Source organism: Sturnus vulgaris, chromosome 12, assembly GCF_052056855.1.
Source record: "Sturnus vulgaris isolate bStuVul1 chromosome 12, bStuVul1.hap1, whole genome shotgun sequence".
In the NCBI taxonomy this organism is placed as follows: Eukaryota; Metazoa; Chordata; class Aves; order Passeriformes; family Sturnidae; genus Sturnus; species Sturnus vulgaris.
This window is the reverse complement of record NC_142254.1, coordinates 15,576,910-15,598,320: the sequence shown is the minus strand read 5'-3', so window position 1 is coordinate 15,598,320 and position 21,411 is coordinate 15,576,910. Positions and strand designations below refer to the sequence as shown.

The following is a 21,411-nucleotide window of genomic DNA, read 5'->3' as shown; positions in this document are numbered from 1 at the left end:
CTGCCCTGCTGCTCCCCTTGCTTTGCAGGTTTCCCCGAGGGATTGCATGTACTAAATTATCTCATCCTGCTAGAAATAAAAACTCATGCATCATCAACAGCCTGTTCTCATGCGAGTATTACTGGCAGTATTTAAAAAAGCTGTGACTATGCTTTCTTGGGTAAACATATGGGAAGGGAAGCTTCAGTGGCATACTTGCTTCTGGTCTGAGAAGAGGTAACTGAATGGTGAGATGGGCCAGGTCGCAAGAAAATAGATTTAGGTTAATATCTGAAGTACAGAAAAAGAGTTTTTATCTAGCAGTAATACTGTAGGGATATGGAGTTTTTAGTTTTCTTCCTGTTGCAGTCTGTCAGTACTCAGCATCCAGCACTTTGTGAATTGCATTCAGTGGGAATGTGGAAATCATTTGTCTGACATCCTATCCCAGCCATCTGTACAGCATAAAGTCTGCATTATGCCCTGGATGAATACAGCAGCATTTCAGTGATAGGGGCATGTGCAGTGTACCCCATCCCCCCGGTGAGACTCACCCTGACCAGCAGAACCAAACCAGCCAAGAAAGGCTCCTGGGCTCCCTGCCCACACCTTAGCTCAGCCTTGGCTGTTTGCATTCCCTCCCCACATGTCCAGGCTTTCTTTGCCTACCCCAGGCAACCATGAGTGTGGACTACACAGCCACACTGTCTCCATGCTTTGGCTCTGGGTCCCTCTGCAGGGAGTGGGGCCAGTCTGGAGTGACCCAGCACAAGGCAGACACTGACACACTCAAGCAGAGACAAGGACTAGGATGTAGGGAGAGGATCCTTCCCAGTTAGGACTTCATGCTCTTGGAAAGGGCTATGGCCTGGGACATCCAGACCTTGATGGGGAGACAAACAGGAGTCCTGGCAGTGGACAGGGAAGCTGAATCTCCCAAGGACCCTGCTCATCCTCAGAGCTATGCTGCCACGTTTCTTTTCTTCTCCAGTGGACACCCCTTGGATCCAAGGTCCTTGGGCTACAACTGGCAGCTTTCCAGCCTCCATCCACTCTTTACATATAGGGCAGCCTGCCTATGGCTACCCAGAAGCCAAAGCACCCCACAGCTTTCCCCCATGTGCACCCTGGGGTCCTGGCCTCTCTTCCATGGGCATCACTAGTAGGGCTGGTGGCCAAGGCGTGTCCCCTTTGTCCTCTGTGCCTGCCAGGTCTGTGCAGGCAGGCCCCAGCTAGGCTCAGAACCATTTCCCTGCAGCATGTTGTAAAGAGCACAGCAGGTTCTTAACATCTTTATTAGTTAGTTGGTTTATTTCCAACACAGTAACTCCTCTCTACAGCAACAGGTTAGTTAAATCCGGTTTACATATTGCTGTCTCATGAGTGCTGCGGCCTCGATGCCGCTGTGACAAAACCAGGCTGCACTCAGACAGGAAAATGTGTTAAATTCCGCTGTGACTGGGGAAAAAAAGGAAAACCAACAAAAATCAAAAGAACAAACCACCAGGGAAAACCAAACCAACCAACCAACAAAACCAAGGTGAGGAACTGAAGGCGAGCACGGCCACACCACCTCCAGGGAAACCACACGGCACTGCTTGGACAAGAATGCAAGGAGGAGTGAACCCAAAAAGTCAGGGATTGGGCAAACCCTTATATATATATTATATATAGGTATTTATATATATATATCATCTGGAAGGACACGCTGAGAAAACAAGAGATCGCAGCGGTATCTACCGTAAAAAGGAGCTACGTAGCTTTCAGAGTCACACCAAGAAGGAAGCACACAGCAGAACAAAGTGAGGGACAAAGGGGGACACTGATGTTTTGGGGTGGCCTTTACTATGGGAGTGGGGCACGGGTCTCAGGGCCAAAAGCCCTCATACACCCGCTGGGAGCCCCAGGACCTCTGTGCCTTTCACTGGGAGCAGTGGTGGGGTCTGAGGGTAGAATGCTTTTGTGGGGCTGGGTGGGACCTGCTTCCTGCGGGCTGGTTCTGCTCGCCCAGGGGGTGGCATCTGGTGGGTCCCTGCTCAGGTCCCCCATGGACCACCTACAGAGACCTGAGCACCCATCCAGAGCCGGGGCCGTCCTTACCTGTGCCTCACAGCGGGCACAGGAGGGGCTGGGCACTGCTGCTCTGGCAGCAGAGGCTGGGTGGCCATCACTGGGGTTATGCAATGACAGGGTCTCCATGCCGAGTGCGAGTGGCAAGAGCCACCTGGGGTTGGTGGCTGGATGGGGCCCCACGGGCCAGGGGGAGCCAAGCCCTTGAGAGACGCCCTGCTCAGTGTGCAGGCAAAGTGCTGCAGGTGGAGACTGTGGATTTGGGGAGCCATGGTGGGTCCAGCCAGCCCTATGGGCAAAGCCAGACCACGGAGTGCTCCCCACATCCCATGGGTCACCCCACACTGCCAGCACCTTGCAGTGAGGCACCCTGCAGGGCAGAGGGTGCTGAGGGCTCCCCAGCATGGCGGGGGGAGTGTCTCATCTTATTGCTAACGGCTCCTCGGTGATGACACCCACAGGTTGTGGCAAAACTTGAGGTGGGATTTGCTGTGTGACATCCCCTAAAACAGTGGCCTCTGGACTCTGGAAGGCTCAGCCCAAAAGCTGGGAGTGGAACTGACAGTGTGGCAGTGGCCAAGCCAGCCCATTCCCCCCTCCCCAGTGCATTTTTGGTGGCAGGCGGTAGTTGTCCTTCTTGCAACAAGGGACGAAGGAAGTGCCACCACCAGTGAGGGCATGGGCAGAGGCAGGGGGACACTCATGCCACCCTCCTGCCCTTATAGCTGCTGGAGTAGGGCTGACCCCTCTTCACTTGCCCCAGGGCAGCCCTCAAGGGTACATGACTGGGGCGAAGGGACAGTTTGGGATGTGATTTCTCACGAGGCCCAGCCAGCTCTGGGGTAGCAAGTCCTGGGTGTGCTGGGGGATCCCGTGCTAGCTCTCCCTAGAGAGGGCCATCGGGGAGAAATGAAAACTGCATCCCTCGGAACAGACCGGTGACCTCCCAGTAAGCACTGCTCCCCATTCCTGTCTTCCTTTTGGTCAGCCATCAGTTGAACTTGGGAGACCAACCTACCTCCTGTGTCCTCTCCACGTGCTGTGCCATCCCATCATCCCGTCCCATCCCAACATCCTGTCCCCATCTCACCACCCTGACCCTGCTACCCCATCCTGGCACTGTCCCCGTGCCACCCACCCTCCTAAGCCGGGGCCAAGCCGATGCTAGGGAGGGTGAGGACCAGTGCAGAACCATGTGTGACTGCTGGACGAAGCCCCTCTCCTTCTCCTGTACCAGACAAGGGGATGAGGCCAACGGCAAAGAAGACAAATTGACCCCGAAGAAGCGAGGGCCCTGGTGGAGGATGTCCACGGGGCGGGTGGGTGCTGGCGGGATGCTGACGGATGGGAGATGGCTCTGAAGGAGACGTCGGCGGCGGGCGTGGACCTCAGCACGATACCTCCATGGTGTGGTTGATCTGCCCCATGGCCTCGGTGCTCTCCGAGTGGGTGCAGGCGCGTGGGCGGGTGCCATCCACGGAGCTGGCGCTGGTGAGGGAGGCCGTGCGGGAGCGTGCCAGGCGGGTCATGCTGGCAGATGGCACTGCACGGGCACAGAGACACAGCTGGGGTGCTCAGGTCCTCTGAACACCTGAGGGAGCTGAGCCAACATTGCCTCCAGCCCTGCTCCCCGATGCGACTGAGCCTGGGCACAAGCTTGCAGCAAGCGGTGCTGTGACAACATGAGCGGCTCCAGGCTGGTAAGGGACAGCAGGGCAGGGGTGCTCTGGGGCAGGCTGAACACCAGGCTCACTCCTGGGCATGCAACCTCTGGGCATCAGGCAGTGGGGACCCCTGATGACCACGCTCCAGGAAAGGCGTGAGCTGGGATCAGATTTCCCCTGGCTGCCCAGGGTGTGCAGGGAAGGTGACAGTCTCCCCCAGCCAGGATGGCTGGTGGGCACAGCTCCTGGTGCACTTGGAGGAAAGCACAGTGGGCACACTGCCAAGACTGTGCCTGCAGGGAGGGGGAATTCTCCGAATGCCATTTCTCAGCCCCCAGCCCGGGCTCAGGGTGCCATCTCAGGCAAAGCAGAGCGAGGCAGTGGGCATCCAGCTGGGAAGGGCCAGTCCTGCACCCAGGCTGCTCCCAAAGTGCCCAGGCAGCTCGAGGGCACAGGCCAGGCAGGCACCATGCAGCAGCGGGCACTGAGCAGTACCTGTGCCTCCACTCAGCCTGCGATCCTTCAGGTGGGTGACTGGCAGGGGCAGGAGAAGGGCAGGGAGGGCAGAGAGAGAGTGTCAACCCTGTTGGCTGCTCTGCTGGGCCAGGAGCCCCTGCCCAGCCCACGTGTGCCTGCACATGGAGCTGTCCCTGTGCACACAGACACACAGACACACAGACACACAACAGACCTGCAAACACACACACACGTGCATGTGGACTTTGCAAGGATGTACACACATGTACACACACAACACACACGTGGTCATAAACTGTGCACACACACATGCACAGACCTCTGCACATGGGCTCTGCTTGCCTTTTTGCACACACACAGCCCCTGCTCGTGCATGCCCACACACATGCACACCTACACAGGGAGCCTGACACACACCTATGTACACACAGAGCCCTTGCACACACACCTGTATGCTCACAGAACCTGTACACCTCTCGGCCCTGCAGACACACAGACAGACAGACCTGCAGCAGGTCAGCACACCAGCACACTGGCACAGCACACACAGACCTGCACCAGCCCCATACCCAGCCCCAGCACTCACTGTAGCCCATGCCTTGCAGGAAGTACTTGAAGGCTTCAGTCAGCTTGCCTGGCTGTAGGGAGAGAGCAGGGTGAGCTGAGCTGAGCTGAGCTGAGCTGAGCTGAGCTGAGGCAGCACTGAGGCTGAGATCCCCTCTTAGCCCCAAGCAGCTTCTGGAAACCCCACTGTAAGACCCTTATGTCCTCATTAGCCCATCCCCAACTAGCCAAGGACAGCATCAGTGCATGTCTCACGGTGCAGTATGCCCAGGTAACTGGGGAAATTGTGAGGGCTCACCTGTGTGACCTGGGGCAGCCCACCAGAGTCAGCCATCTGCAAAGAGAAGGTCCTGCTTAGTCTGGGAGGGTGCCTGTACTGCCCACCATCCCCCAGTACCTACTGGCAGGATGCCACTGCTGGGGTCACCCTGCTCTCCCCATACACCCCCAGTTCCATGGGCCATGATGGACCTGGAATGGGGAGATGGGGACACCCTGCAGCTCTGGGGCAGAAGGTAATGGGGCACTTCATAGGCAGCACGGACCTCCCTGCTGCCCATTGCCAGCAGCCTACCTTCAGGAATGTGGTGTTGGTGGGATCCAGCTTGGAGTTACACTCCACCTACGGGCAGAAGAGATAATATTAACACCCTAGGAAGCCAGGAGCCAAGCAGAAATTGTCCACGTGTACCACCACTAGCCCATGGCATTCCAGCTGGCAAATCCCACCCCAGCCAGGAGCAGGCAGGGCTCTAGGTGAGCGGAACCACCATCCCCTGCCATGGGACAGAGGGGACTTTCCTCCTATCAGTCTGGGTAAGGGCAGGGACTGGAACAGAAGGTGAGGGGACTGGTGAGTCATTCTGTGTCACACCTGTGTGTGCACTCACACAAGTGTGCCAGCAGCTCTGTGGGTGCACGTGGCTGAGCAGGGAGTGTGCCCGTGTGCCAACACATCTGAGCATGCACAGCGTGAGCACATCTGGGCATATGAAGAAGGGGAAGATTTCCAGGTGTGGCAACCCCACACAGCTGCACGTGCACAGGTGCCCACACGAGCACGCTCCCAGCCCCAGGAGTGCCGTGTGTCTGAGCAGGCAGTGAACGTGTGTGGGCACTGCAGCCCCCATCACTCACCACCCCCTCCTCAGCAGGAGCGTTGTCTCCGACCACCAGCATCACGGGGCAGCTGGAAATGAGAGGAGAAAGGGGCCTGGTCAGGGTTTGGTCTCAGTGAATTTCACTGCCCCAGGACCCCTCTATGACTTGCTGGCGTGACTCTTACCGCAGCGTCTTGGCATTGGGCACAGTCCCAGGCCGGTTGATGTCCAGGTCCCTGCGGCTGATGGAGGAGAAAGGCCAGTGTGAGCTCATGGGCAGGTGCCATCACCGATGCCATAGCACAACAATGAGGCCACTGCCAGCCCCGAGAAACCACCACCTCTGGCTCAGGGACCACCACTCCCATATCCCCAGCCAGCAGTGGCAGACAACTTTGCACTGCTGCCTGCATGCACTGGAGGGTGATGACAGCACCCAACAGGGCTCTGGGTTCCCACAGTGACCTCAGAGCCACCCAGCAGCACTGCAGCCCCTCACCCTAGCACAGACAGGACACAGCCCAGCAGCACTGGAGCACTCACCCATTGTACATGTTGAGGAAAAGCTGGAGGTTGAACTGGTTCACCACACTGCCAATCTGCTGCCGGTAACTCTGCACCAGCTCCGTGTTGTTCATCAGCTCTTCCTGTGCCAGCAGGGGATGGAGATCAGGGCAGGTGCTGGGGACACACCCTGCTCCCCCAGTCCTGCCCATGCCACGCCAGCCAGCATGGATGAGGAGGAGGATGCTGGGCAATGCCGCTGAACACAGGGGTGCTGCAGGCAGCACACCCAGGCAAGACATGGGCACAAATCACACACTCATCAAGGTTAAGCCTCAGAGACCAGGCAGGGCTTGACTGACCCCACTCTGCACATAGGACAGGTCCAGTGGTACTGTGGCACCTGGCAGGGCACAGCCCAGGTAACCCAGCTGGGATGCTGGGCCAGGGGCTGGTGGCAGGGGCCCGGAGGATGCACAGCCCTTACCTGGCTGAACAGGTGGGACAGGACAATGTCCGGCAGTGTGCTGGTGAGGCCAGAGAGCTGTGGGGGGAGCACAGGGAGTTACTGCACTGCCAGGGCTGCCTCCTGCCCCAGGAAGCCACCAGGACTGGGAGGAGGGGTCGGGGTCCTGCCCACCTTGGCAGCTGCCCAGTCAATCCAGCCTTTGCCATTGGGGTCAATGTTCATAAGGACCAGCCCTTCGACCAGGTCAGGGAAGATGAGCTGCAGTGAGCAAGAGAGGAGAGGCTCAGAGGGGAGGGGAGATGTGCCCTGGGCAGCCCCCCACCAGAGCCTCTGCACAGGCATTGCATGGAGCTGATGTGACCCTGTCCTGGGAGAAACGGGAGGCCTGTGGCAAGACTGCCCAGCCTCTGTGGCCTTGGCACTGCTGTCCTGGGCCCCCCAACCCTCCAGGAGCTTTTGCAGCAACAGAGACTGCCTGGAAGTATCAGCTCCTGCTCTTCCCCATGCCCTGGACTGACAGCAGGTACAAGCAACTCAAGGCCAGCCCATCCCAGCCCCAGACTCACCGCAAACTTGGCCAGCACGTAGGCTCCTGCCCCAACACCAATCCCGATCACATACTTGAACCTGGAAATATGGAGATGTCCATGTGAGGGGACAGCAGGCTCCAACATGTTCCCTGGGACACCCCTCCACCCACAGCAAGAAGACTTGCAGGATGCCAGCTTCCCCCAGCCCCAAATCCTTGTCCATCTGTCCATCTCCCTGCCCAGGGTCCTCAGCCAGCAGTGGTGAAAGAGAGGCTGACTCACCCGAAATGCTGCACCACGCTGGGTAACATGGCAGCCAGCTGGTCCATGGATGGATACTGGTACCTGTGGCACAGGGAGGCACAGGATGGTGGTTATGGAACCTGTTCACAGCAGAGTGCCTGAGACAGGGCAGCTGGGCTGCTTGAAATGGGCAGGGAAATGCCACCCACCTGCAAACCACCCTATTGCCCATCCTGGGCCAGTCATCTGCCACAGGCTTTAGCACAGTTTGGAAAGACCCATAGGTAGGGCACAAGTGCCTGGCAGCAACAACCCAAGGGACAGGGAGGTGACATCCCAGCAGGCACAGTGAGCCCCTGCAGCTGGCACCTACCCCTGAGGGAACTGTGAGGCTCCTGCCTGCTGTCCTGGCGCGTCCACGTGGCACACCACAAAGTGCTTTGTGATCTCTTGCATGTCCTCGTAGTTGAAGAAGGTGTTGAAACAAAGCTTGTCTGTCAAAGGGCAGGTGGGTATCAGAGACCAAACACCCCAACACTGGGGCCTGGTGGGCCAGGGGAGCATGGACAGAAGCTGACCACCCTCCCACTGCCCTTCAGCCATGAGGTGACATGCCACCAAAACCATTCCATCCCCTTCTCTCCAGGCTCCTTGTCCTCACAGCAGAGACCATAGCTACTGTTAGCAAGGGCTGCATGTCTACAGGTGTCAGGAGGCATGGGGATGGACAGACACAGCCAGCAGAATGAGGAGTTTGGGGTGACCTCACTGGGGAGATTCACAAGGATGGGACTGAGGAGTGCAGAGCCCACGATTGCAAAACCACCCAGTGGGCAGCAGGACTGGCAGCCTGGGGTATTAGCCCTGTCCAAAATCCCCAGAAAGGGCTCAAGCAAACACTGGATTTGAGGAACAGCTGCAAAACTCCCTGCTTGGGAAAGAGTCAAAGAAACATCCCCAGTGCTGCCGTGGACAAGACCCCAGCATTGCAGTGGGATACAGTCACTGCTGGGGCTTGGAGAGGTCCCGTCCCATGGCACCATGGCTGGGACATCCCTCCCAAAACACGGGATGAGGCAGGCTGTAAGGCCAATTGCAGGCAGCATGATGTGCAGCTGAACAGGCAGAGCTGCTGCAATGGTGACACAGCTCATGTAGCATGTCAGTGACTCAGCCTCAGCCGCCAGCCGAGCGGGAGATGCTTCTCCCCACTCACAGGGAATTGGGCATCCTGGCTCGGGAAGAGGGCACAGCCCAGGACAGGCTCTGGGTTTCAGGCTGACAGAAAGTGCAGCAGCTCCACATTAGAGCCCCAGCTCGGGGACCCTCCTTCCCTGCTATTCCCAGTCTCTTTTGTCCCCCCGTGCCCTGCTGCCAGCTGGGTCCATGCTCTGAATACCAATGGGCTGGCGGCAGCAGTGAGGACCAGCCCAGCATCCCCCAAATCCCATCCCTGCCTGGTGTGGGCAGGCAGGCAGCCAGCACCGGGGTGGCCAAGCACTGCTGGCTGTGCCTGGCCTGGGCTTTGTGTCCAGCTGAACATCCAAACTCTCCTGGTGCTCTCAGATGCCTGGGGGGACCCCGTGCAGCCATGGGTGGAGGCAAAGGAGCTGATCCAGGGGCGATGTCCTGGCAGCCCATGGAGCCTCGGGCTCAGCCCTGCCTGCCCTGCAGCCCAGCCCAGGAGCAGCACTCACGGTTGAGGCCCACATCGTGGTAGGTCAGGATGGCCGGGCGGTTCCCCTTGGGAGAGCCCCGGATGACCACGTGCAGCAGCCCATAGGGGGTCTCAATGTCGTGTTCCTGGGGAAGAGGAGAGATGGGTGATGCCCACCTGCCCTAAGACATCCTCTCATCCTCTCCTGCCCCGCCATTACACCCTTCACTGCTGCTTCCCCAAATGGCTGGGTCCTGAGGGAAGACATGGGAAAGAGGAGCAGCTGTCCCAGGAAAAAAAACTGCCAGAGGGGGTGGAAAACAGGACAAATGGAAGGGAAGGGAAGGGAAGGGAAGGGAAGGGAAGACTTTGGATAGGATCATAGGATGTAGGATTGGACATGTGTATCATTATACACATGGATGGGATCACAGGTTGGTATCAAGGGATGGATCCAAGAGGGCTTGAGAGAGAAGGATAATAGTGTGGGACAGGTGGACCACAGGACAGAAGAGATCTTCAAGGGTTTGAGACTGAGAAAATTTTGGCAACAGGGTAGGGGTTCACAGCATGGCCCAGATGGGTGCAGATTCGATATATCTGGGACAAACAGGCAGAGGTCAGACCCTGGACAGCACTCCAGGAAATGCTGCAACCTGATCCCAAAATTACAGCTAAAGTAACTTTAAAACCCCTGGTCTGAAATGGCAGTGCCCCCACACAGAGACAAAAACTACCCTGTGCCTCAGTTTCCCTGTCTAGGAGGGCTCCTTTCCTTCCACATCCTGGCCCTTTCTCCCAGCCAGCACAGGAAACTGAGCTCCCCAAGGACAAGGGACCAGAGGTCCCCTCCAATGCCCGTGCCTGCCAGCCAGTCCAGCAGCAGTGACCTCGAGGCTGGGATCTGCTGGGTGCAGGAGCATCATGTGCAGAGCAGAGCAGGGCAGAGGATGATGGCAGGGTGCCCAAGCATCACGGTCCTCACTGCTGGCACTGGCAGCCCCATGGCTGGGCTGGTGGGAGGGGAGCAGGTACGTGGATGCTCACGCGGGTTCCACGCCACCAAGGACTCTGAAGGACACGGGCCTGGGTGGGAGGAACTGCCTGGGGCCATGGTCTCCTCACTGCAGTGCCTCCCCTCACTGAGACCTGCTGTCCCTGGGGGAACAGTGGCCAAAAGCAGATCCAGGGCTCTGTGGAGACATCTCTTGGCTCCCAAGGGCACCCTGACACCAGCCCTTATTCACAGCTGCATCAGGCAGAAGTCCATGAGCAGTGACATTCCTCTGCAACAACAGATTGGGACACTGAGGCAGAGGAAGGGCCTGGCCCAAGGTCACAGAGCAGGCGGCATCCATGTGGTCTGGTCCTGGGCACAGGGCTCCCTCCTTGCCATCCCCGTGGTCCCCACCACAGCCCCAACAGCTCAGCTTTCAATCCTACCCCAAAATCACCTGCCTGAGGTAGCAGATCAATCCTCAGCACTGCTCCTTCCTGGGCCCCACTCCCCACCAAGTCAGGCACATCCTGCCCGTGGTGCAGCCTCTGCAGCAACGCTGGGTACCACAGCCCTGCCCTTTGACGCAGGGATGCTCGCTGGGGGAAGAGGCTTGGGATGCAGGAGATGCAGAGGATGCAGGCAGCAAGGAGAGAGGGGCACAGACAACCCACAGCCCCAGCGAGGAGGGGCATGGGGGTCTCATCCCCCATAGGTGTCTGACAGAGCCCATCCATGTCCAGGCTACCTGCTCACCGCTGCAGTGCTCCCACCTCACTCACCCGCTCTGCACTAGCCTGTTGCCATCGGGTGTTGCCATCACCGCAGAGGCCGGAAAGCAACTGAGGGGCTGCTTCAAAACAGCCAGAGACCCTTTCCCTCTGCAGCTCAGGGGGTGGGCAAGGGGCAGCACACAGCCTCAGCACGGGCCACAGCTGCTCACCCTCAGCCTCGGCACAGCATCTCTGCCGGGCTCGGGGAGGACACGCTCAAGGACAATGCGTCCCCAAAACCTGCAGCACATCAGGGATGCGGCAGCAGCGCTGGGACAAGGAAGGGCTCCCCAGCAGTGGATTCTCCCTGCCCTGATGCCTGCCTGACCCACGCCGAGCCCTGCTGGGTGCAGAGGCCCTGTCTGAGCAAGCGGGAGAGACGCTGGGGCAAAACACCTGGGGAAGGAGGGAGGGCAGGGAGCACGGGCACGGCGGTACCTACCCCATCCCAGCACTCCGGCATGGCGAGGAACTGGGCGGGCGAGGATGCTCAGGCAGGGCGGGCCAAGCTGGACGTGCCGGTGTGGGGCACGGGAAAGCAGCGGCGGGGCGAAGCGCAGCTCTGCGCTGGCTCAGCCCCTCGCCTGGATTTATAGCGGAGCCCCAGCCCTGCGCTAAGCCCTCCCTCGCCCTTCCCCCTCGGCAGGTTTGGCCTCCATTGCGGGCGAGCGCCGCGATGGAGCCAGCACTCAGCCATTGGCTGCCGCGGGAATTATTCATGCTCCAATTGGCCCCAAATACCCTTGTTTATGAAGAAAAAACGCCTGGCACCGCGCGGTACCTTCTCCATCTTCCCTCTTTGGGCAGACGGAGGCAGGCGGGGTGTCTGGACTCGCATCCCCCAGCGCGGCCGGGGCAGCGCTCCCTGTGCCCGCTGCACACACCTGGCTCCAGCCCCACGGAACGCGCCGAGCCACGGCTGAGCCCGCAGAGCCAAGGCCGAGGGCCTGCAGCCATGCCCTGGCAGCGGGCAGCACACACACAGCCACAGATGGACACGGGCACACCCCAAAAAACAGGAGAAGGACACGGCTGGCGTACTCTGCCGCAGGCACATGACCACGCGTGTACATGCACAGGAACACGTACCGACACAGACACGCAGGGGCCAGGCAAAACCGTGGCTGGCAGTGGAAAAACTGGGAAAATTATTACCATACCCACACTGAAGCACATGCATCCCCCGAAGGGCTTGTGGCATACCCGCAGGCCCTGTGTGTGTCAGCAGCGTTGCTGTACACGGATGTTGTGGTCATGTGCACACCAGGAGCACACCTGCTGCATCCCGTGTGCTCAGCATCGCTAATGCTCGTGGATGCACGGCGAGCTGCACACCTGCAGAGCCTTGTACAGGTGTGCACAGAGGGCACACACATGTGCACATGTAAACACTGCCCTGACACCTGTGTCACCTCCCCCAGCAGCACACTTATCCCAGCTGCTGCGGGATGATGGCACACAGGGCATGTGTAGGGTTTAACGCTGACCTGGGCATCACCAGTGGCAGGCAAATAAAGCAGGAGGAGGGACAATCCAGCAGCTCCAAGAGGGTGGATCATGTCCCTGAACTGACACATGCTGTGTGCATACACACAGACATGAGTATTCTCATGTGTACCTGTGTGCAAGCAGATGATTTCTTCCTGATTCCAACGAGGCCTCTTGTCACCACAGCCCCAAAACCCCGCAGCAGTCTGTGGGTGCCCTCACTCTACCTGCCCCTGCCCAGCCCAGCACCACTGCCCAGCTTGGAATGACTGGCACAAAACTGGGCAAGCATGGATGGAGAAGGAATCCCACATTCCCTTCAATGCCTTTCAGAAATCCACTGAAAGCATGTCCTACAGACAAGTCAGGGCTGCACAGCCAGAAGTCTGGATGTGGGAGAAAGGACAGACAGACAGAGGGATGATATTCACGCTGGTTCCACCAGAGGGGCTTTACTCTGCACTGCTTTGTCCCGTGGGGAGCTCACACCTAGGCCTGGAAAGAGACACCTCTGTGAATGAAGGACCACATGTGATGGGGAAGCCCAGCTTCCAGGTGGTTCCTGGCACTCCAGGTGCTATTTGATGCCTGTAGAACCAAAGACCATGACAGCCACAATCCCCGGAAAAAAAACAAGATATGCAGAGGGACAAAAAAAGACAGAAAGTGGTTAATAGAAGACAGAAGGGGTGGAAGAGCCAAGGAATGCCAAAAGGGCTTCAGGGAGATGGGAGGGCTGAGCAAGGCTGACTTTGCTTGAATAGCATCAAATGGGATTGCCACTGCCTTGGCTACTAGCCCATTTGCCTGGCAGATGGCCCAGACCTCCTGCAGGATCCAGGGCACCTGGGTCCCAGGGCACTTGCCCTCCACTCTCCTGCACCTTGGCTTATGTCCCAAGGGCTTTGCTTTGGCTTGTGGCAGAAGTGGGGGCTCCCCAGTGCCCCCCACTGCCCCAGCCAGGCCTGAGCATCCCATCAATGACTCGCTGGAGGGAGGAGCAGACAGATACTGAAGAGTTAAGCTGGGGGCTGGATTGGATTATCCCAAGGAGGTGAGCCTAGAAAATTGAGTAAGATGTCCCCAAAGAATGGCAGACAGCCCCCAGCCTTTGCACTGCACCAACTTGCAAATGTCAGAGTGGAGAAAAGGAGGGGGTTGCCCTGGCATAGCCCAGGAAACTCAGTCCATCTCTTCCCTGAGGCTCTTGGAGGGAAACCAAGAGGACACAGGGTCTGGCTGGCTTGGGAAAAGCTGTCTTGATCATTGCCCAGTTCCTTTTTTAGGTCCCAAGGGCATGGAGGTGCATCCCTGTGGCATTTGCTGTCCAGAACTGCTCCACTTGGGCACCACCAGGGACACAGTTCAGTGCCCATGGGCCAACCCCTGAAATACACAACGATTGTCCTGGGAGGGTCACTGCTCTTTAATATCCCCTGTGTGCCAACCAAGCCCTGCCCCAGCACAGCTGAGTGAGAGCCATACTGGTGCCTCTGGTGCTACTGAGAGCTCTGGGCAGCCTGGCAATGCCACCTCCCTCCCCTCCTCGCCTCCCTTTCTCTCTCCTCTCCTTCACTCTGGTGACACTAGGAGGTTTGGTTTCCCCTCCAGTGGCCAACAGAAGCCCTGAGCAAGCAGAGCAAGGAGTAGCCCAGCCCTGTACACCCTGCTGCTCCCAGCCCTAGCACCTCATCAGCTTTGCAGCTGCTGGGGAGGGCATCATTTTAATTATTTTTTTGGTTTTTGAGAGTGCCATCAGATATGTCCCACTGTGTGAATCATAGCAGCCACCACCCAGCACCCTGCTCCCTTACCAGCTGCATCCTCCCAGCCACATGGGGGACAGACACTGAGTGGGCCAGCCCCAAAATCTGGGCCCTACTAAAACAGGGACCTGTGTTCCCCTGCCCTTATCCCAGGGTGAATGAAATCCACATTTATTTTGTCCTTTCAGGTGCTGTTTTTTGAGTGCCTACCTGCAAGGGCTCAGCCATCACCACCCAAGCCCACCCTCCCCATGGTCCCACTGCTGGCAAAGTGGCAGCACAGAGCCTGAAGTCAATCACTGGTGTCCCCTGGCAGGGGAACACTTTGGGAGAGGGACAGGCAGCAAGCTGGCAGCCCCACTACCCTGGTCCCCACAGGGGGAGCCTGGTGCAGGATGAGCCTGGGCAGAGGTGTGAGAGTGATGCAGACCAACGTGGGAGCCAGGCACGAGCTGAGCTCCCATGAGTCCCAGAGCTGTGTCCTGGGGCTTCTCTGGAGAGCAGAAATGGAGGTACAAGATGGGCAGGTGGCAGCCAAGGGAGCAGAGGGGCCCTGTTCTCCAAGAGTGGTGGGTGGTATAGGGGGCAATGCCCCAGCCCTCCAAAAGAGAAAGAGGCTTTCAAACATCCTTATGTAAGCAGGGACCTGGCATCGCCTGGGAAACCATTGCCATGGCAATGATAGAGGGGCTGGAAAAGCAGCTCAGCCTTCCTGAGAAGAAATTGCCTGTTTTAAAGGTTTTGTCCCCAGCCCATGGCCAAGTGCCCACCAGCCACATCCGAGTGCCAGCACAGAGATGCCTGGCAGCATCCTCCCATCCTCTCCTGACAAGGACCATGATGGATGTGCAACCCCGTGCACACACACTGACCAGGCACTGCATCCCCACGAAAAGGGGACAGCAACACCCCTGACCCACTCAGTGCCCCACAGCCTTCCCCAGGCACAGGCTGCTGTTCCATGTGAAACCCGGGGCTGGGCAGCACCTCCCACGGCTGATCCTACCTTCCAGTCTGTGTCCACAGTGGAGAGGAAGACATCCGAATTCTCCTGGGATGAGAAGGAGCCATTAGGGACAGAGACACCCTCACTTGCAGCGCCCTCCCACCCAGCTCGCAAAGCCCCCTGACACAACAGGCACCCACTCTCCGGGGCTGCAGGGGACACAGTGTGCACACACACACACAACACCTGCACACAGGGGTGTGTGTGTTACCTGCACACACACACACAGGTGTGTGTTAGCATGATGTGCAACCTCTGCACACACATCCATCATCCCACCAAACCTGAGCCTGTGCTCAGCCACGCGGGCTCATCACCAGCAGCACGCACACACTGAGGACCACAAACGTGCACCCAAAACCAGCACACACACAGAGTACCACACACATGCCCAGAGCCAGCTCACAACCCCTCCCAAGCCCCTGTGTCCTGGTGCCCCACATGCAGGAGCCAGAGCCAGCGTGGTCACCAAACTCACCAGCTCAGCGTCCTGTCCCCGCAGCAGCGGCTTCTCCTCGGTGAAGCGCAGCTCATGCAGCCCTGCCATGGTCATCTCCTGCAGCAGCAGCCCTGCCCAGGGCAAGGGAGATGTCAGGGCAGGTCCCACCTCAGCCCTCTTTGCCCCAGCCCTCCAGAGCCCCATGGGTCTCCCTCCTGTAGGAATGGGACCCAAATCAGCTTCACTCCACCCGTCTACCATGGGGGCTTGGTGCTTCAGCTTGTGCAGGGGCTGCAGTGAGCCCCTCTGCTGGGAGCTGGCAGCAGGCACAGAGCAGACAGTGCCTAGATGAGCTCAGCTCCCAGCTCCTACCCAGGTCCAGTTCTCCCAGTTAAGGACAAACCTATCTCCAGGGCAAACTGAGGGACCAACCTCATCTGTCCATGCTGGTCACCTCAGTAAGCACCCAATCCAGAGCAAGAACATCCAAATTCCCATCCCAGCTTTCAGCATCAGTCAACGACAAAACATCCAAATTTTTGGCCAGTTTTAGGCTGCATATTGGTATAGATGGGACAGAGGGAGATCTCCCTGCACAGGCAGAATGAGGGGTGATGTTCCTCAGCCATGCTGGGAGGCAGAGGGATGTTCCAAGCAGAAAGAGAACAGAGAGACAGCCTGAAGTTTGTTGGAAAAAATCCAAATGTGAAGCCTTTGCTCCCAAAGTCTTCTCCTTGTCTGTGGATCAGGTGCTGGCCAGTCGGTACCTCAGCCCCATGACTTGGAGGGACACATTTCTCCATGGAGCCGCCATTCAGCAGCAGGGTGAGACTGGGTGCTGCTGACCCCAACCAGCACTGGCACCCCCAGGCACAAACCCGGCTCAGAGAGCAAAAGAAAGCAAGGAGATCAGCAGCTGGCTGCACACAGAAGGTGAAAGACATGGGGACACAGGGAACAGTCCAGGCTCCCCTGTGTTTAAATGGTATGGGTAACTGGCAGGTCCCAGTGCCAGGGGATTATCTGCACACAAGCAGGATCCAGACCTCAGGCATTGCCTTTGCAGCCTCTCTTTTCACCCTTTCCACAAGACCAAGCCTTCGGACAAGTTGTTGCTTCTCCAAATGGGCCAGCACTGATCCCACGTCCCCTCAGCTGTCTCCCCCCCGTGCAATCTCCCTGGACATGGGGATGGTTTGGGCTGTACGAGCACCGCAGCAGACACGACCCGCTCCATCCGCACAGCCTCGGCTGAACCTCCTCCAAATTTCATCCACTTCCAAACCTACATCAGTCCAGGCTGACGATGTAGAAAGGCCAAGAAATGCCATGAATATTGCAAGGCCACCAGGAATATAGGTGCTAGTCATAAACTCCTCTCCAAAGTCAGGTGTTGCTCCTCTGACCGGGTTTTCCATTCAAAATTCAAGCAGGCTGTGCCACCTGCCTGCTTTCTGCAGACACGGCACTTTGCCTTGCTCCTTGGGAGCCATCCAACAATCCAGAAATGTTTGGAGGGAGAAACAGCACTGCAAGCCTCTCGAGATTCCCAGGACACCCAGCACCAGGAGTATCCGTGCCACTCCTGCCCAGAGGGTCCCACCAGGCTGGGGGATGTCGAGAGGTGCCATCAGCCTCATGGAGAGGCACAAGTGAGGGGCAGGCTGCTCCAGGCTGGGCTGCTGCTGCTGGGGACATGGCTCTGTGCACAGGGACAGCCCTGGCCTGCAGCCTGCCAGCACAGCCAAGCCAGCACAGCCTGCAGAGCCACCAACTGAGCAACCCCACAACCCCGGGGGAGAAAAACAGGAGAAAAATCAGCCTCACCAATAGTTGGGTCTGAGAGAGAGCAGGAGCGTCCCACGCTGAGCACACCAACCCACCGTGTGGCCACGGCCCCAGGGTGGCTGGGAACAGCACTCAGTGTATGCTGAATGCCTTTAATAATTACAGCCTGCAGCTAATATGGGAGGGAGGGTGACTGAGCCATGAGGAAAGGCCCCGTGACCTTGTTTGTGTGGTGGGGGGAAAGCTGGCCCAGGGGGGACGTGGCAGAGCCCTGCACCAACCAGCATCCCCAGCACAGGGTGGAGAGTCTCCTAAAGTGGAGCTGAGTGTGGGAACAGAGGAGGGATCAGTAAGTCAAGGGTCAGTAAGCAGGGTCACAGCCATGCTACCACCTTCCCTGGGTGCTCTGCTTCCACAGGAGCCCTCGTCCCTGCTCCTGGCAGTGTAGCTTTGGAGCTGTGGGCAGTCTCACCCAGACCCACTGGGCCACTATCGCTGTGGAGGGCTGGTGACGAAGTCACAGCTCCAGGTCTCCTAGCCAAAACAACTTGGCTCCCATCTTATGCCAGGGTAATGTGCCCAGCAATCAGCCCTTTTCCTTGCAGCTCACCCCAATGCTCTCCAACAAGCACCCATTCCCAGAGTAACAAGCCAAACACACCCATCTCTGCTCCCACTCTGCCTTCCCAGTGTGGTGCCACAGTTTCCTAGGCACAGCCAGGACACATCTCTTCCCTAATTCCCAATCAGTTCCAAACCCAGCAGGACATAAGTGCTCTGTCTGAGACTAGTGCTCTGCCCCACCAGGGCCCTGGCACTGTGTGATGGGGACAGGATCAGCCACATTGGCTTACATTCCCCAGGGATCTGCAGCCCACTGCTGGCTCACTGGAGGAGAACCAGTTTGTAGCACTATTATTATTATTATTATTATTATTATTAATAATAATAATAATAATAATAATAATAATCATGACGCACGACAAGGTTGTGAGCTCCATTTCCCACTTGGCAGCACGTTTGTTCACAGGGCAGGGATCCCTCAGGTGTTGGTCCCCAAGCTGAGGACCTGCGTGCTGCCCTGGCACGGAGGCACTGCCCACAGGATGTTGGCACGGATACCTCGGGCTGACTGAGCGGTGTGCAGTGAACAGGCAGACAAATCGGGAGAAGTGAGGGCTGGCCCCTGCCAGGCACTGAAGCCAAGGCAGCCTTCAGTGAGGCTGGAAGAGGGAGGAAGGGAACTTGCAGCTCAGTCCGATCAGGACCGATGGGGGAGCACGATGGGGTGAAGGAAAACCCCAGAGTGGCACAGCCTGAGCCACATCCTGCTCCACTGGTACAGGAGGAACACCCACAGCTTTCTCTGAACCCGTGAGGGACACAGGTCTGCCCCCAGCAGCCCCCACAAACCAGCCTGACAGTGTGGTCCAGCTGAGGGGTGCAGAACCGGGCAGCAACACCGGGAGAGCCGCCAGGCCGGGGGACACGCCAGGGGGACACGGTGCCGCTGATGGGCTGAGCAGGGTCCGGGGGTGGCAGTGGCAGCAGGGGGCTCTGTGGGGGCTCAGGCTGTCTCGCAGTGGCTGTTGCTAAGAGCAGCCTCCTTCGCAGCCCAGCGCATTCGTCGGGGCAGCGGGGAGACTCCCAGGAGAGGCTGGCTGAGGAGCGGGGAGGCACCGCAGGGATGCTCCAGCAATCCTCCGGGCACCCCCATCCCCCGGCTGTCTGCTTCGGGGCCCCCCTTGCCAGGGGGCTACCGACTCCGTTCCCCCTTCCCCCAGCACCCCCGGGCTGGGCTTCCCCCGCCGCAGCAAGGCATCACCTCCCGGACCCCGAAGAGGAGCCGAGCCGGCAGCCCACACCTGCGGGAGCAGCGCAGGCAGAGCAGGGGGTGGGGGCAGCTCCATCTCCGAGGCAAGGGCTGAGGGCTCTCGCCACCCCCGGCCCCATCACCCCACGGCCCCTGCTCGTTTCACATCCCCGTTCCGGCACGGGCGGCCGGGCCGTACCTGTCAGGAGCTCGATCTTGTGCCGGAGCACCTTCATGCCGGGGCGGCGGGTCCCGGCGGGCGGGGCGGGCTGCGAGGGGCGGCGGCGGCCCCGGCGAGGGGCGAGCGGAGCCGGTGCCGGTGCCGGTGCCGGTGCCGGTGCCGGTGCCGGTGCCGGTGCGAGGTGCGCGGGGCGGCGCAGGGGCTGGGCTGGGCACGGCCCCGCCGGCCGGATCCTCCTCCCCTCGCCGGGGCCGGAGGGGAGGGACGGGGCCGGGATGGGGACCGGGGGCACCAGGAGAATAGCGGCGCTGGGGGAGGCGAGAGCGAACGGGAGATGGAGACCGGGGGATCACGCCGAGCGTGCAGCGCTGGGGCTGCGGGGGTTGCACGGGGGATGGAGGCTGCCGGGGGCACACATCACCCTGTAGGGAACCAGGCACGTCCCAGAGTGGGATCGTGATGGCCAATAGGTCCAACAGGTCCCTGTGGTCGTGGAGTCCCAGAAGCAGGGGACAGTGGGAGCCCTCGGGAGCCCCAGGTATGGACAATGCACAAAGGGTCTGGGGCTCCCTGAGAGCAGGGGAAGGTGATAATCGAGGTGGTCGGGGAGGATCTGGGACAAGAGGGGACCTGTGCACAACACATGATACCTGGAACACAGCCATTGGTGGCCAAGGGATGTGGGGAGTCCTGGAGAGCGGGGCCATGAAGGACAAAGGGCTAGGGAGTGTCCAGGAACACAAACACGGATGACAAGGGACCTGAGAGTCCTCTGGGGCATGGGAGTGCAGGTTCCCCTGAGCATAGGATGCTCCAGGTGATTGCAGGATAAGAAGGACCTGTGCAGTGAGGGTCCCCACAGCAGGGGGGTCTGGGGCTGCCAGGGAGTGCAGATGGTGACAGTCAAGAAGGATCACCCAGGAGCGGAGGCCATGACTGGGGTCCCACACACACTGATGCTGGAAGTGTAGAGAGGCAGCTGTTTGGGGCAGAGCAGGACTTTAATCACTTGAATTCTCCTGAATTGGGACATTGAGGATAGAGGGCCCTGGCCTGCCCCAGAGCAAGGGTTGAATCCTGCTTGTCTCCAAGGTAGACCAGCCCATCCTGCTACTGTTCCTCTGTACTTCTTTGGTATCACTTTAACTGACTTTTTTCCCGCATCTAGGGATGTATCAGCCTCCAATCCCATGCTGCCTGAGGCAACTGCACAGGACATACCATCCAAAACTGGCCCTTATCAAAACATCCCTGTGGGGAACTCCTGACCCCCTCTCAGTGGGCTTGGTTCCTCAGCACCTGGGCTGAATCAGGTATCCCAGAGCTCAGTCTTATCACCCCTCAGCCAGCCACAGTGGCCAACAGACCTCTCTGCTTCAGGGCACCTTTGCCTGATGAGCCATGGGACTCATGGGCCTCATGAGCTGCCACAGGCGGCTCATCCTACAAACAGTTCCCAGGGGCTGGAGAAATGTTTGCTCGTACTGACGTTCATCCCTGGTACATCCATTTTAACAGCTTGTCCCAGGCTTTTTGGATGGCAACCAGATTTCAGCTGATTTCAACCTCTCCCGCTGAGTCACCAAGAGCTCTGCATCCAGGCTGCATTTGCCTGTTCACCTCAAAGAGAGGAAAAGCCCATGATGTCAAGGAGCTCAGGGATTCTTAAATCCCTCAGCTAGGAGCCAGCACCTCACCTAGCACTTCAATGGGATCAGATCTTCCCTTCCTCCAGTGCTGTTTTTCCCCCTCTTCTGTGGGTCCAGCAGCCAAGGGGTTTTCTCTAAACTGCTCAGGGATGAGATAGTGTTGGTTCTGATCTTCCTGACATTGCACACATTTAAACCCCCTCCTCCTCCTTCAGTTGCCAGGAGTTTCTATGGAAATAAATTATTTTTCATGC

General features: G+C 58.6%; 1 protein-coding gene across 4 annotated transcripts; it reads right to left on the bottom strand.

Annotated features, from left to right (window-relative positions):
• Positions 1–1,255: 1,255 nt before the first annotated feature.
• Positions 1,256–19,578, bottom strand: NDRG4 (NDRG family member 4). 4 transcript variants are annotated; one of them, XM_088172059.1, is made up of 17 exons: positions 19,527–19,578; positions 15,766–15,857; positions 15,288–15,332; positions 9,298–9,403; positions 7,974–8,094; positions 7,640–7,702; positions 7,394–7,454; positions 6,999–7,085; positions 6,846–6,902; positions 6,398–6,501; positions 6,040–6,096; positions 5,892–5,943; positions 5,329–5,376; positions 5,053–5,088; positions 4,777–4,828; positions 4,209–4,247; positions 1,256–3,592 (listed from the first exon to the last, which is right to left on the bottom strand). In XM_088172059.1, exons 1-17 carry the CDS (start codon positions 19,561–19,563, stop codon positions 3,438–3,440), a joined length of 1,212 nt encoding a protein of 403 aa, XP_088028185.1. In that variant the 5' UTR covers positions 19,564–19,578; the 3' UTR covers positions 1,256–3,437. The 4 variants fall into 4 exon arrangements, with proteins under 4 accessions (XP_088028185.1, XP_014744508.1, XP_014744510.1 ...); XM_014889022.2 differs by lacking the exon at positions 4,209–4,247; XM_014889024.2 differs by lacking the exons at positions 15,288–15,332; positions 15,766–15,857; positions 19,527–19,578 and adding an exon at positions 11,470–11,626.
• Between the last annotated feature and the right edge of the window lie 1,833 nt (positions 19,579–21,411).

Bases quoted from the DNA above. Each gene is read 5' to 3' on its own strand.
- NDRG4 (XM_088172059.1), bottom strand. From the start codon at position 19,563: ATGAAGGTGCTCCGGCACAAGATCGAGCTCCTGACAG. The intron at 5,944-6,039 runs GTAAGAGTCACG...TCTCATTTCCAG, and splicing joins CCCAATGCCAAGACGCTGCG to CTGCCCCGTGATGCTGGTGG. The intron at 5,377-5,891 runs GTGAGTGATGGG...TTCTGCCCGTAG, and splicing joins CTCCTGCTGAGGAGGGGGTG to GTGGAGTGTAACTCCAAGCT.